Raw genomic sequence first — 16,712 nt, 5'->3', positions numbered from 1 at the left:
GCATTGCTCCCATTGCTTTGGCCTTTACTGATTGGCTAAACTGATGACGTCATGTCCACGGCGCTGCAGTCAATCATTGACCTCAGTTGCCCTGCTGATCTAGATTGCACAAGCCATCTTCCACTATCTTTAATATAAGGTCTCTGTTCTGCTTGTCCAATATATGGGTAACTTGAGGAGAATGACCCTCCACTTTCTATGCTTCTTTGACCCTTTATTTGTTGGGTTTGCACTGTCATTTTTGCTTTTATTTTTCCATATTGCAAAAAATAAAAATGTAATAAACCCTCAAACTGTGTGAAAATTTCGATTTCTGACCCATGCAGGGGGCATGGATAGAAATGATGGATCCATGGATAGAAATGATGGATCCATCGTACTTTGAGTCAACTGTTCACACTCGTAGAAGTAGTTCGGACATGGAGAACATTGGTTTGGTACATATTACACCTGCTCAAGTGATGAGTATCATCCTGAACATGCACAGCCCGAAATCCATGTCCACTGCATCACCTCATCAAGTCAATATGAAACATCTCCCTGAATCAACCTCTTGAAAAATGTCTCCTCTTCTGAAGGAAACGATGGAAGAAATTTAAGTGTGTACCTAATAAAGTTGCCAATAGGCACAATTCTGTGAAATTACTACATTCACAGAGACCTTTCTAAACAATCTGTGTCATGGTAGGGTGTTACCTGAGTCCCAAACCGCTCCTCGAATGGAGACACACGTACCTTTTCGGCCTCTTCTGTGTTGCCATGATTCTGCTCTAGGTCTGCATACTTCTTCCAAAAGATATGAGAAAGTGGGAAACACGTAAGGAAGGCGTCATAGGATTTCCTACAAGATTCCAGGTTTTTCTGAGGAGGTTAATGAGAAAGGTTATGTAAAACAATGCAAAAATAAAAACACAAAAATACTGAGAAGTAATAATGTTGTATCAAAACAAACTAAAAAAAACAAGTGAAAAAGAACAGCAGGATCATCAGTCAATCAAGGGAAGGATTGCAAATAAGTGAGAGCAAGGATGCAAAGTTTACAGGAGCCAACAAAGGTTCAGAATACTGAAGCACTGAGGTTTTGCTGCAACAATAATGCTGGCGTCACACGGTACGATATATCGGGCGATATGTCGGCAGGGTCACGTCATAAGTGACGCACATCCAGCATAGTTTGATATATCGTAGTGTGTGACAGCTACGAGCGACGGTGAACGAGCAAAAAATACTTACCTTATCGTTGCTCGTTGATACGTCGCTCATTTTCAAAAAGTCATTTCTTCTTCTTTGCGCCGGTTGTTCATCGTACCCGGGGCAGCACACATCGCTCCGTGTGACACCCTGGGAACAACGAACACAGCTTACCTGCGTCCCGCCAGCAATGCGGAAGGAAGGAGGTGGGCGGGATGTTTACGTCCCGCTCATCTCCGCCCCTCCGCCCCTATTGGCCGGCCGCTGTGTGACGTCGCTGTGACGCCGAATGTCCCACCCCCTTCAGGAAGAGGATGTTCGCCGCCCACAGCGAGGTCGCTCAGGGGGTAAGTACGTGTGACGGCGGTTTAACGACTTTGTGCGCCACGGGCAACTATTTGCCCGTGACGCACAAACGACAGGGGCGGGTGCGATCACACGATAGATCGTCTCGTGTGACGTCCGCATTAGCCTATATGCCTACGTGGCATTTTTGTGTTTTTCCTTGCTTATTTTAATCTATAAAAGCAAGGAAAGTGAATACAGATTGGATTCCACCTGCAGCACGTTGCAACTGTTTTCGGCCGCATAGAGTAACATGGGTCCAGGTGGAATGCAATTTTTTATCGCATTCCACTTGGCCCGTTTTACTCTCCGTGTGTCCGAGGCATAAGGCCTCCTTCACACGTCCGTGTCTACGGTATGTGTTTGGTCAGTTTTCTCACGTGCCGGAGACACGGGCACACGTAGACTCATTAAAATCAATGGGTCTGCACGCATGTGCGTGTTTTGCCATGGACCATGTGGAGCATATGTGTGCCCGTGTGCTCCACACGTAGATATGTCCATTTTTCTCTGGCATCACGGGTGTCACATGGACCGCACGGATGTGATCCGTGTGACACGCACCAAATAAAACACACGTGTGTGAATTAAAAGGAATTTATATACTCTCTTCTCCAGCCCTGCTGTCTCTGCTACTGCTGTCACTTGCTTCCGACCCCCGCTCATTATGCTCACTGCATATTCACTCTACTGCGGGCCGGAAGCAGCAGCAGCGGGGAGTCGGCAGGACCGGAGACGGTAGATCAGCACCACGGACAGCAACACCAGGGACAGGTGAGTAGAAAGTTCCCGTTCTCCGAGTCTTATCACGGACAGCAAACAGAGAACACACGTGTGTAATAAACACGGCACACGGAGGGCAATACGCACCTTTGACACGTCTGTGAAAAACGTGCATGATTTTCCCAAACGTGTAAAAGAGGCCTAAGGGGCACTTTGCACACTGCGACATCGCAGGTGCGATGTCGGTGGGGTCAAATTGAAAATGACGCACTTCCGGCATCGCATGCGACATCGCAGTGTGTAAAGGCTGGATGATACGATTAACGAGCGCAAAAGCGTCGTAATCGTATCATCGGTACAGCGTCGGCGTAATCCATAATTACGCTGACGCAATGGTCCGATGTTGTTCCTCGCTCCTGCGGCAGCACACATCGCTGTGTGTGAAGTCGCAGGAGCGAGGAACGTCTCCTACCGGCCTCACTGCGGCTTCCGTAGGATATGCGGAAGGAAGGAGGTGGGCAGGATGTTTACATCCTGCTCATCTCCGCCCCTCCGCTCTGATTGGCCGCCTGCCGTGTGACGTCACAATGACGCCGCACGACCCGCCCCCTTAACAAGGAGGCGGGTCGCCGGCCACAGGGACGTCGCACGGCAGGTGAGTGTGTGTGTGAAGCTGGCGTAGCGATAATTTTCGCTACGCCAGCTATCACCACATATCGCTGCTGCGACGGGGGCGGGGACTATCACACTCGGCATCGCAGCATCGGCCTGCGATGTCGTAGTGTGCAAACCCCGCCTAAGAGTGAGAGACAGATTGTGCCGCTTTCTATAAGTGTTCATTAGAGGTGGATTCTCTAATAGAGTTCATGTCAGAAAGAGGACGGCACTCACCAAAATCCAGTAGATTCTTTATTAGAAAAGGTGCAGTAAAAGCGGCAGGAGTAGAGCTGTCAGCAGGCCCCCTCACGGCTGACGGCCGTTTCGCGTATGAATAGTCTTCCTCGGGTCCATGAACCCAAGGAAGACTATTCATATGCGAAACGGGCGTCAGCCGTGAGGGGGCCTGCTGACAGCTCTACTCCTGCCGCTTTTACTGCACCTTTTCTAATAAAGAATCTACTGGATTTTGGTGAGTGCCGTCCTCTTTCTGACATGGACTCTATTATTGAACTCTAAAGTATTTTGGATGAGCACCTCTCAGCCAGCTTGGTGGAGGATCACTGCCCTGATCCTGCATTAGTGATTCACGCTTGCACAAGTGAGGAGGTTGGTGCGGCAGTTCTCTCTTGGTGGAATTGTCAAGAGGTGGATTCTCTGCCACACTGCTCAGTACTGCTGTATAATGTCCTCCATGTTTCTGCTTCTTATAAACACGTGCTACTATATAAACACAGGAGAGCAGAAATTGCTTGTATCTCTGTGTTTTGGAGACACCACAATAACAAGTCTGAACCTACTAAAATAAAGGACAGTAGTGTTGTCAATCCTTACATACACACACATGATGGGTTATTCTTAAAGGGAACCTGTCACCGCTTTTTTGACCTAGAAGCTGCGGCCACCACCACCGGGCTCTTATATACAGCATTCTAACATGCTGTATACAAGAGCCCAGGCTGGGGGTATAACATAAAAAACACTTTTTAATACTTACCTAACGGTCGCGCGGTCGGCCTAATGGGCGCCTCGTCTTTCGGCCATCTTCGTCCTTTTTCTGAAGCCTGGGTGCATGCGCGTCTACATCATACACAGTCGCTGGTCCTGCGCAGGCGCATTATAATACTTTCATCTGCCCTGCTCAGGACCGGAATGCCGGTGAGTGTGTATGACGTCAGACCCGTCATGCACCGCGGCTAAAGAAGGAGAACAAAGATGGCAAAAAGAGGTGACAACGGAGAGGCCCATTAGGCCCACCGGGCGACCGTTAGGCAAGTATTATAAAGTGTTTTTTATGTTATACCCTCGGCCTGGTTTCCTATATACAGCATGTTAGAATACTGTATATAAGAGCCCGGTAGTGGTGGTGGCCGCAGCTTATAGGCCGAAAAAGTGGTGAAAGGTTCCCTTTAAAATTCACCTGAAATGAAAGATATGATTTAACACTAGAACTACTGAGGTAGTCATTTTGACTACTTTGCACCATGTATTTCTATATAGGTGTCACGAGTTCAGTAGTTCTAGTGTTAAAGGGGTTGTCCAGTCCCAGGATAATAGTCTGCAGTCACATATAGTGACTGCAGGCTTCTCAAACTTGACAGCATGCGCACACTGTCAGGATTTCCCGGTATTACCAATGGGAGTGGGCAATCACATGAAGGCAAGTTAGCATACTTCTGGCCACATTCTGACTAGACGTGCCTGGTTTCTCTCAATACAAGTGAATTGAGAAAGGAATAGCACGTCTAGTTGGCATGTGACCGCATTTATGCAAACTGTATACTTGCCGTTATATGACCGTTCACTCTCACACAATAATAGCAGGGAATCTTAAAACATGAGAAAATAAAGTGACTGCAGACGTATCAGAAGACTGGACAACCCCTTTAAATAACAGAGGATTGAGGGTGAGTTTAAAAGGAGTCTTACCTCTTTTTCTGCAAACGCGATAAGCTTACCCCATGCATTAAAATCATTGGGTTTGTTCACAGCTGCTTTCCAGTAAGTGCTCAAGTCTGGGGACATTACAACTGTATCTGGACCTTTGGAGTCCTCCTCATCCTCACTGCCCGAGCAATCCTCGGTGGTGAGGACATCACAATCTTGGGAAGACTGGCTAGTGCTCGGCAGAGACCCTATAACAGAAGTAGAGCATGTATATCAAACTGCGGAGTACTGGTGTGCACATGGGTCATATAAGCAGATTTTGCAATACATATTTTCTGGATGGAATTATGCTGTGTAATTACAGTACCCATTTTGTAAATTTGATTTTTCTCATTCACATGCCGCTCCTAATAAGTCATAATTACACAGTACTGCAGATTTATAAAGATTTCACTATTTTATATTTTGCAAAACAAATGGTCAAATGAATGTCAAATCCGCAGCAATTGGAACATAACCCAAGAGTGATTCAGAGTATCAACACATCAGTCATCACAAGATAATGTATACCAAGGGTCTCAAACTAAAACGGGGGGTTTCGATCACTTCGAAAAATCCTGTTCGTGCATTGCGTACATTAAAAAATGTACACGGTAGCTACACGGTGACTTTGATTGCAACAGAGCTTGAGTAGCGTCTATATCATGGTGTCATACAAGTAAAAACCCTACATGCAGTATGATGGCCCAATAGCTAGCTAAAGTATGAAATATGATAGCCTCATAGGCCCTTATACACAGCTGGTTGGCCCCATAGCCAGTTCACCTTATATAGTATAATGTCCTCGCCACCCTCCTATACACAGTATGATGGATCCACACCCTTATTACGCAACAAAATGGCTTCAAACCCAGCTTTCGGACACTGGGCACAACACTGCACCCAAAATCCTTTGGTAATCTTCGGATTTCATGATGCCTTCTACACAGTCAAGGCCCCCAGTGTCAGAGGCAGCCAAACAACCCCAAAATATCTTTGAGCCTCCACCATATTTGACAGTAGGCCCTGTGTTCTTTCCTTTGTAGGTCTCATTAAGTTTTTGGTAAACAGTAGAATGATGTACTTTCCCAAAAAGCTCTACCTTGGTCTCATCTGTCCACAAGACGCTTTCCGGGAGGATTTTGGCTTACTCACATATATTTTAGCAAACTGCAGTCTAGCTTTTTAATGTCTATGTGTCAGCAGTGAGGTTCTCCTGGGTCTCCCGCCATAGTGTTTCATTTTATTCAAGTGTGGACGGATAGTTTGCACTAACACTTATGCACCCAGAGCCTGCAGGACAGCTTGATTTTTTTTGGAACTTTTATTGGGGTTGCTTATCCACTATCCGGACTATCCTGCATTGCAAACTTTCATCAATTTTTCTTTGCTGTCCATGTCCAGGGAGATTAGCTACAGTGCCATGGGTTGTAATCTTCTTGATCATGTTGGGCACCATGGACAAAGGAACATCAAGATCTCTGGAGAAGCACTTGAAACCTCATCACTTGATATTTTGCAACAATTTTGGTTCTAAAGTACTCAGACAGTTCTCCATGCTTAGGCTATGTGCCCACGCTGCGGATTTTGCCGCGGATTTCCCGAAAATCTGCAGCAGCGGCACTTCCAAGCCATTTCAATGGCATTTTGGAAATGCTGTGTCCATGCTGCGGATTTTTCCGCTGCGGATTTGCCGCGGATTTTGATCCGGAAAAATCTGCAGCATGTCAATTGTTTGGTGCAGATTTGGTGCGGATTTTTGGTTTTGAATGGGGAAAAAAAAAATCCGCATCAAAATCCGCGGCGGATTTGCCGCGAAAGTCGCGGATTTTCAGGCAGAAAAATCCGCAGGTACATTCTACCGTGGACACATAGCCTTAATGTGACACACACAGACACACTATGCCAAGATTGAGGCAACTTCTCCCCTTTTTATCTGGTTTCAGGTGTGATTTTCTTATTGCCCACACCTGTTACTTGCCACAGGCGAGTTTGAACGAACATCATATGCTTGAAACAATGTTGTTTACCCACAATTTTAGCAAGGTGCCAACAATTTTGTAGAGACCATTTTTGGGGATTTGTGTGAAATTATGTCCAATTTGCCTTTTTCCCTGTGTTTTTTTTGTGTTGTTCCAATACACAAAAAGGAAATAAACATATGTATTACAAAAAATGTGTAATTGCAATAATTTGCTGGGAGAAATACTTCATTTTCTGGAACAATATCAACGGTACAAACACTTTCGACCATGACTGTACAGTATCATTGCCCCAAAGCCCCCTATACATAGTAAGAAGGCCCCAAAGGTTCATATAGACAGCATGATGGTCAACAGTTCCCTATATACAGTATCATGGCCATATAGGCAGATACACAGTGCTCATCTCCTCTTCCCATGCAGCTTGTCTCCTGTCCGACCCTACTGCTTAGCAGATAACCTCATACGGGTGCAGGTAGCGCCAGATGGACAGCATGACATCACTCAGCAGTCGCGGCCACGCACAGAGTAGCAGACATGTCCAAGTGAGATGAACAATCCAGTTTCCAATATATTATATTATATATCAAATTTTATGTAATCAGAATAGCAGACGCAATGCCAGCCCAGTCAATAAAGCAGAAAGTTCTCAGGCTGCCCTGAATAGCTACTGTGGGAGCGGTCCGGGATGGGGGGGGGGGGTGAGGGGGGTATATGCCTCTGTGTAATCCCCACTTCCCGGTCCAGCCTGCCCCTGGTGGCAGCCGCTAGACATTGCTTCATGGGTCAAATGTTTTAGACACCTGATATTGACTGTGATCCATTATCCAACAACATTTTGAGGTCTGTCCCTACACAATTTGACACTATCAGCAATGAACAGACCTTAGTGCCAGAGGGGATGATAACACACACTTATGGGTTTGTTTGGTTTTTTTAAATACATATCCAAGGGGAATAAAAGGATAAATTACACCACACACAGCTATAAGAAAAAACGTTCCAGAAATATTTTATGAGACGTACAAATATTTCTTACGGCCATGTGCGCACGCTGCGGATTTACCGCAGATTTCGCTGCAGAAGAAGGGAATTTTGTTTACTTACCGTAAATTCCTTTTCTTCTAGCTCCAATTGGGAGACCCAGACAATTGGGTGTATAGGCTATGCCTCCGGAGGCCGCACAAAGTACTACACTAAAAGTGTAAAGCCCCTCCCCTTCTGCCTATACACCCCCCGTGCTCCCACGGGCTCCTCAGTTTTGGTGCAAAAGCAAGAAGGAGGAAAAAAATTATAAACTGGTTTAAAGTAAATTCAATCCGGAGGAACATCGGAGAACTGAAACCATTCAACCTGAACAACATGTGTACACAAAAAAACAGGGGCGGGTGCTGGGTCTCCCAATTGGAGCTAGAAGAAAAGGAATTTACGGTAAGTAAACAAAATTCCCTTCTTCTTTGTCGCTCCATTGGGAGACCCAGACAATTGGGACGTCCAAAAGCAGTCCCTGGGTGGGTAAAATAATACCTCATAATAGAGCCGTAAAACGGCCCCTTCCTACAGGTGGGCAACCGCCGCCTGAAGGACTCGTCTACCTAGGCTGGCATCCGCCGAAGCATAGGTATGCACCTGATAGTGTTTCGTGAAAGTGTGCAGGCTCGACCAGGTAGCCGCCTGACACACCTGCTGAGCCGTAGCCTGGTGCCTCAAAGCCCAGGACGCGCCCACGGCTCTGGTAGAATGGGCCTTCAGCCCTGAGGGAACCGGAAGCCCAGCAGAACGGTAGGCTTCAAGAATTGGCTCCTTGATCCACCGAGCCAGGGTTGATTTGGAAGCCTGTGACCCTTTACGCTGGCCAGCGACAAGGACAAAGAGTGCATCCGAGCGGCGCAGGGGCGCCGTACGAGAAATGTAGAGTCTGAGTGCTCTCACCAGATCTAACAAGTGCAAATCCTTTTCACATTGGTGAACTGGATGAGGACAAAAAGAGGGTAAGGAGATATCCTGATTGAGATGAAAGGGGGATACCACCTTAGGGAGAAATTCCGGAACCGGACGCAGAACCACCTTGTCCTGGTGAAACACCAGGAAAGGGGCTTTGCACGACAACGCTGCTAGCTCAGACACTCTCCGAAGAGAAGTGACTGCTACTAGGAAAACCACTTTCTGCGAAAGGCGTGAGAGAGAAATATCCCTCATTGGCTCGAATGGTGGTTTCTGAAGAACCATCAGCACCCTGTTCAGATCCCAGGGTTCTAACGGCCGCTTGTAAGGAGGAACGATGTGACAAACCCCCTGCAGGAACGTGCGTACCTGTGGAAGTCTGGCTAGGCGCTTCTGGAAAAACACAGAGAGCGCTGAGACTTGTCCCTTAAGGGAGCCGAGCGACAAACCCTTTTCCAGTCCAGATTGAAGGAAGGACAGAAAAGTGGGCAAGGCAAAAGGCCAGGGAGAAAAACCCTGAACAGAGCACCACGACAGGAAAATTTTCCACGTCCTGTGGTAGATCTTGGCGGACGTTGGTTTCCTAGCCTGTCTCATAGTGGCAATGACCTCTTGAGATAATCCTGAAGACGCTAGGATCCAGGACTCAATGGCCACACAGTCAGGTTGAGGGCCGCAGAATTCAGATGGAAAAACGGCCCTTGAGACAGCAAGTCTGGTCGGTCTGGTAGTGCCCACGGTTGGCCGACCGTGAGATGCCACAGATCCGGGTACCACGACCTCCTCGGCCAGTCCGAGGATGACGCGGCGGCAGTCGGCCCTGATCTTGCGTAACACTCTGGGCAACAGCGCCAGCGGAGGAAACACATAAGGGAGCTGAAACTGCGACCAGTCCTGAACTAAGGCGTCTGCCGCCATAGCTCTGGGATCTTGAGACCGTGCCATGAACGTCGGTACCTTGTTGTTGTGCCGGGACGCCATGAGGTCCACGTCCGGCACCCCCCAGCGGCAACAGATCTCCTGAAACACGTCCGGGTGAAGGGACCATTCCCCTGCGTCCATGCCCTGGCGACTGAGATAATCTGCTTCCCAGTTTTCCACGCCTGGGATGTGAACTGCAGAGATGGTGGAGGCCGTGGCTTCCACCCACATCAAAATTCGCCGGACTTCCTGGAAGGCTTGCCGACTGCGTGTGCCGCCTTGGTGGTTGATGTATGCCACCGCTGTGGAATTGTCCGACTGAATTCGGATCTGCTTGCCTTCCAGCCACTGCTGGAACGCTTTCAGGGCCAGATACACTGCCCGTATTTCCAGAACATTGATCTGAAGTGAGGACTCTTGCTGGGTCCACGTACCCTGAGCCCTGTGGTGGAGAAAAACCGCTCCCCACCCTGACAGACTCGCGTCCGTCGTGACCACCTCCCATGATGGGGGTAGGAAGGATTTCCCCTTCGATAATGAAGTGGGAAGAAGCCACCACCGAAGGGAAGCTTTGGTCGCCTGAGAGAGGGAGACGTTCCTGTCGAGGGACGTCGGCTTCCTGTCCCATTTGCGTAGGATGTCCCATTGAAGAGGACGCAGGTGGAACTGCGCGAAAGGGACTGCCTCCATTGCTGCCACCATCTTCCCCAGGAAGTGCATGAGGCGCCTCAAGGGGTGTGCCTGACCTTGAAGGAGAGATTGCACCCCTTTCTGTAGTGAACGCTGCTTGATCAGCGGAAGCTTTACTATCGCTGAGAGGGTATGAAACTCCATGCCAAGATATGTCAGCGATTGGGCCGGTGTCAGACTTGACTTTGGAAAATTGATGATCCACCCGAAACTCTGGAGAGTCTCCAGAGTAGCGTCGAGGCTGTGTTGGCATGCCTCTTGAGAGGGTGCCTTGATCAGCAGATCGTCCAAGTAAGGGATCACCGAGTGACCCTGAGAGTGGAGGACCGCTACTACAGTAGCCATAACCTTGGTGAAAACCCGTGGGGCTGTTGCCAGGCCGAACGGCAGTGCCACGAACTGCAGGTGATCGTCTCCTATGGCGAAGCGCAAGAAGCGCTGGTGCTCGGGAGCAATCGGTACGTGGAGATAAGCATCTTTGATATCGATCGATGCAAGGAAATCTCCTTGGGACATTGAGGCGATGACGGAGCGGAGGGATTCCATCCGGAACCGCCTGGTCTTTACGTGTTTGTTGAGCAGTTTCAGGTCCAGGACCGGACGGAAAGACCCGTCCTTCTTTGGGACCACAAACAGGTTGGAGTAAAAACCGTGACCCTGTTGCTGAAGAGGAACCGGGACCACCACTCCTTCTGCCTTCAGAGTGCCCAGCGCCTGCAGAAGAGCCTCGGCTCGCTCGGGAGGCGGGGATGACCTGAAGAATCGAGACGGGGGACGAGAGGTGAACTCTATCCTGTAACCGTGAGACAGAATGTCTCTCACCCAACGGTCTTTTACCCGTGGCAGCCAGGTGTCGCAAAAGCGGGAGAGCCTGCCACCGACTGAGGATGCGGATTGAGGAGGCCGAAAGTCATGAGGAAGCCGCTTTGGTAGCGACACCTCCGGTGGTCTTTTTAGGACGTGACTTAGACCGCCATGAATCAGAGTTCCTTTGATCTTTCTGAGGCCTTTTGGACGAGGAGAATTGGGACCTGCCCGCGCCCCGAAAGGACCGAAACCTCGACTGCCCCCTCCTCTGTTGGGGTATGTTCGGTTTGGGCTGGGGTAAGGATGTATCCTTTCCCTTGGATTGTTTGATGATTTCATCCAAACGCTCTCCAAACAATCGGTCGCCAGAAATTGGCAAACTGGTTAAGCGCTTTTTGGAAGCAGAATCTGCCTTCCATTCCCGTAGCCACAAGGCCCTGCGGAGTACCACCGAATTGGCGGATGCAACCGCCGTACGGCTCGCAGAGTCCAGGATAGCATTAATAGCGTAAGACGCAAATGCCGCCGTCTGAGAGGTTATGGACGCCACCTGTGGCGCGGACGTGCGTGTGGCTGCGTCAATTTGCGCTTGACCTGCTGAGATAGCTTGTAGCGCCCATACGGCTGCGAATGCTGGGGCAAAAGAAGCGCCGATCGCTTCATAGATGGATTTCAACCAGAGCTCCATCTGCCTGTCAGTGGCATCTTTGAGTGAAGCCCCATCTTCCACTGCAAGTATGGATCTAGCCGCCAGTCTGGAGATTGGAGGATCCACCTTGGGACACTGAGTCCAACCCTTGACCACGTCAGGGGGGAAGGGATAACGTGTATCCTTAAGGCGCTTAGAAAAACGCTTATCTGGACAAGCATGGTGATTCTGGACTGCCTCTCTGAAATCAGAGTGGTCCAGAAACATACTCGTTGTACGCTTGGGAAACCTGAAACGGAATTTCTCCTGCTGAGAAGCTGAGTCCTCCACCGGAGGAGCTGAGGGAGAAATATCCAACATTTGATTGATGGACGCAATAAGATCGTTCACTATGGCGTCCCCGTCAGGAGTATCAAGATTGAGAGCGGCCTCAGGATCAGAATCCTGATCAGCTGTCTCCGCTTCATCAACCAGAGATTCCCCCCGCTGAGACCCTGAACAATATGATGTCGAGGGAATTTCCCAGCGAGCTCGCTTAGTCGGTCTGGGGCTGGGGTCTGTGTCAGAGCCCTCAGCCTGGGATCTATGAGACACCCCGGGGGGACATTGTTGGTCCAACTGAGGGGGGCCAGGGAGCAATGATTCAACAGTGTCCCTGTGCTGAGATACCGGTCTGGACTGCAAAGCTTCTAGTATCTTAGTCATAGTCTCAGAGAGTTTATCCGTAAAGACTGCAAACTCCGTCCCCGTCACCTGGACAGTGTCAGCAGGTGGTTCCCCCTGGGCTCCCCTTAGCAGAGGCTCCGGCTGAGTAAATGCTGCAGGGGCCGAGCAGTGCACACAATGAGGGTCAGTGGAACCTGCCGGTAGCGGGGTCGTACATGCGGCGCAGGCAGCATAGTAAGCCTGTGTTTTGGCACCCCTGCCTTTTGTGGGCGCCATGCTATTGTCTTCCCTGAGTAACACAATAGGGTATATAGCCAGAAATCAACTGTGCACCATACAGTGTAAAGTATATACCATAAACATATAATTTATAATTACACTTCTGCACAATGGGGCTAGCACCACAGGTGCTGCTTACCACCCGCTTAAAGCGGTTGTGAGGCCACCAGAATCCCTGCCTGGGTCTCCCAGAATTTGTCCCCCTCTGCAGCGTCCGAGGAGCTGACAGGAATGGCTGTCGGCGTCCTGAGGAGAGGAGGGAGCCGTGGGCGTGACCTAGAAAGTGCGGGAACTGGTGCCCCACTGTGCACAGTGAGGGGGGTGGAGTATGCAAAGCATGCTCCAGCCCTCATTGCTGCTCGTCCTGTACAGCGTCCCGCCCTTCCCCTGCCTGTCAGGGCTGGGGGCGGGAGGAAAAGAGACTAGGCCGCAAAAGCCGGGGACTCGAGTAATAAGCGCGGCCGCCGTAAAAGCGCGGCCGGCGCGGAAGTCCCCGGCGCACTACAAGTCCCAGCCGCGCCGCAGTGTTAACCATGGCAGCGGCGGTCAGCGCGGTAGCCCCCATAAACAAACACACTCAGCGACGCTGCAGTGTGTAATGGCACATTTAACCCGGTCAGCGCCGCGGTCCCCGGTGCACTAGCACACCCAGCAATGCTGGAGTGTTGCTGTGCGCGGTCCCCACTGGGACACAGAGTACCTCCAAGTAGCAGGGCCATGTCCCTGAACGATACTCGGCTCCTATCCAGCAGAGTCCTCAGGAGCTGTGGATGGAGCACGGTCTCAGTGCCTGAAGACCGTTAGGATCCCACTTCACCCAGAGCCCCAATGGGGATGGGGAAGGAAAACAGCATGTGGGCTCCAGCCTCCGTACCCGCAATGGATACCTCAACCTTAACAACACCGCCGACAAGAGTGGGGTGAGAAGGGAGCATGCTGGGGGCCCTCTATGGGCCCACTTTTCTTCCATCCGACATAGTCAGCAGCTGCTGCTGACTAATCTGTGGAGCTGTGCGTGCATGTCTGCCTCCTTCGCACAAAGCAAAAAAACTGAGGAGCCCGTGGGAGCACGGGGGGTGTATAGGCAGAAGGGGAGGGGCTTTACACTTTTAGTGTAGTACTTTGTGCGGCCTCCGGAGGCATAGCCTATACACCCAATTGTCTGGGTCTCCCAATGGAGCGACAAAGAAAATGTTTATAACATTTTTGCAGTCCTTCTCCAGCAAAATCTATGGGGATTTAAAAATGCTATGCGCACATTGCGTTTTTTTGTCCCTGCGGATTTACCCGCGGAATTTCCGCTGCGGAATTAATGTGCATGTCACTTCTTTTCTGCAGGTCCCTGCGGTTTTGCCATTAATCATTGGTAAAAACCTGCAGGGACCAACCTGCGGCAAAACCGCAGAAATTCCGCACCAATGCCGCATGCGGATTTCGTTGCGGTTTTGGTGCTTTTTTTTACCGCAGGTGCGGTATTTTTTCACAGGGTCCGGTTTTTCCTTAAGAAAAACTCATTTTCTAGTGCACACATGGCCTAAAACAGGATCAACGGAAGAGCTGCCAGATTCTCTTTAAGAATATGTCTTTATTTGGGCTGTAATCAGATTCTGCTTTTCAGTAAAGGATAATGTACAGGAGATCTCTCGAGTAAGGTGTGGAAGGTACTGGAGAGAGAATGGATGTATTACCGCGCTACCACCAATGCGAAGAAGTGTTGATTAATATTAGTAATTTATTTTATAGGTCGACGCGTTTCTGGGATAAAGTCCCCTTCCTCAGGACCTTGGAAATCAACAACAGTGTCCACTGTCAACAGTGGCAATAAAAATACAGCTAGTGTATTATAATGCCAAATGTCCATTTAATAGTAAAAATAGTGATAATTTAGGGTTATTTTGGGGCAAGGGCATACATACTTATTTGGGGGCCTGTAGCTGAGGTCTGAATTGGAGCCCCAAGCTGCCATTAAACAACCGATCAGGTACTTACGATCCTATCATGGTACTTAATGGGGTTGATGAAGGGATCCCGTCAATCTAATCACTTGGATGTAATGTTTGCCACTCATAATCTCATCTAATGGTTTCTACTACTGCAATCTAAGGCTATGTGCAAATGCTGCAGATATGGTGCAGACATTTTCTGCATAAAATCTGCAGCTTCTGGCAGAAAAACGCACCACTGCATTTTTGCGCCGTGTGTTTTTTTTTCTGAAGTCAATGGGTGGAAGGGCTAAAAACTGCAAGCAAAAAGCACCAACAATTGACACGCTGCAGATTATTTTCTACACCAAATCTGCAAGTAAAAAATAAGCAACGTGCACACAGCATTTGAGAATTGTCATTGACTGCTGGCATAAGAATAGACATGCAGATTTGGGCCACAAATGCATAAAAAAACGCACTGTGCGCACAAGGCATAAGCCGTCTCTGACTACAGGAGTTACTGGCCGGTGTCTTCTGTGTGAAACAGCTGGCATCCACTGGGCATGGAGTGGACTCAGCAAGGGGGTATGGCACAACCAACTGATCTACGCAAGACTGGATTTTCATGTTGGAATTATGGCTGCATAACTTCTGTGCAGGAATACTGTGCACTATTTACCATAAATGAAAGCACTATGATGTGTGATCAATGGACATAGATGTAGTTACAGGTAAAACGTGATAAAGAAAAATTCTTTCACCTATAAAAACATCACGGTAAATAAAGGCTTCACAAAACTGCGGTAGAACCTGTGTGGATTCTGTGTGTAATCTCATCCCCATGTCCTTAATTGTTACGATGGCCAAAAGATAACTGCAAAATGAAGCAAAGCAAAACAAATAATCTGATAAGATCTATGTGCACACAGTGCAGACAATCTGCACCCAAATCTGCGTATTCTGGAGGGAAAACCGCTGAGAAAAAAAACCCCATGTTTTTTGCCGTGATTTGCCTTGGTTTTTTATGCACTTTTTTCCATTGCTTTCAATGGTGAAAACGCAGATAGAATTGATATCCTGCAGAGAATTGATATCCTGCAAGGAAAAAATGCTGAATGTGTGCACAGCTCTTCAGAATTCCCATAGACTTTATTGGATCCAGATATCCTTGCAGATTTCTAAAAATCTGCAAGAAAAAAAATGCAGCAAAAATACACCATGTGTGCACAGCCTACAAGACCCAAACACTGCAGGATTCCTTCCAGCAAAACAGCAATATGTGTATATACTTCTTCTTTATTTTTTTTTATATAGCGCTAACATATTCCGCAGCGTTTCACATACATCAAGAACGCTGTCCCCATTGGGGCTCACAATCTAAATTCCCTATCTGTATGTCTTTGGAGTGTGGGAGGAAACTGGAGGAAACCCACGCAAACACGGGGAGAACATACAAACTCCTTGCAGATGTTGTCCTTGGTGGGATTCGAACCCAGGACCTCAGCGCTGCAAGACTGCAGTGCTAACCACTGAGCCCCCGTGCCGTATATATATACACACACACACACACACAGATATATATACATACACACATATACACATATATACATACACACATTATATATATATATATATATATATATATATATATATATATATATATATATATATATATATATATACACACATTATGTATTATATATACATATATAATATATAATGTGTATGTACATATATATGTGTGTGTATATATATATATATATATATATATATATACACACATACACATATATATATCCCCAGTCTCCTGGAACTCGCTGCCTCAACACGTCAGACTATCCCCTACCCTTGCAAACTTCAAACGGAACCTGAAAACGCACCTGTTCCGAAATGCCTACAATCTACAATGAACTCGCTGCCGCCCGACCACCGTGCGGAGCTGCCGCCCGACCACCGTGCGGAGCTGCCGCCCGACCACCGTGCGGAGCTGCCGCCCGACCACCGTGC

At 48.5% G+C, this 16,712-nt stretch overlaps 1 protein-coding gene across 1 annotated transcript in view; it reads right to left on the bottom strand.

Annotated features, from left to right (window-relative positions):
* The window catches only part of LOC142255225 (pre-mRNA-processing factor 39-like), an 85,289-nt gene that overhangs the window by 67,792 nt on the left and 785 nt on the right, over nt 1-16,712 (bottom strand). Inside the window, exons 2-3 of the mRNA XM_075326739.1 lie at nt 4,846-5,051; nt 736-861 (exon numbers count right to left, since the gene is read on the bottom strand). Of these exons, the coding sequence (XP_075182854.1) occupies nt 736-861; nt 4,846-5,051 (332 nt within the window). The remainder of the gene's footprint in view (nt 1-735; nt 862-4,845; nt 5,052-16,712) is intronic.

This window comes from Anomaloglossus baeobatrachus, chromosome 10 (assembly GCF_048569485.1).
Source record: "Anomaloglossus baeobatrachus isolate aAnoBae1 chromosome 10, aAnoBae1.hap1, whole genome shotgun sequence".
In the NCBI taxonomy this organism is placed as follows: Eukaryota; Metazoa; Chordata; class Amphibia; order Anura; family Aromobatidae; genus Anomaloglossus; species Anomaloglossus baeobatrachus.
Note: the sequence above shows the minus strand (reverse complement) of the source record. Positions and strands in the feature narration are given on the sequence as shown.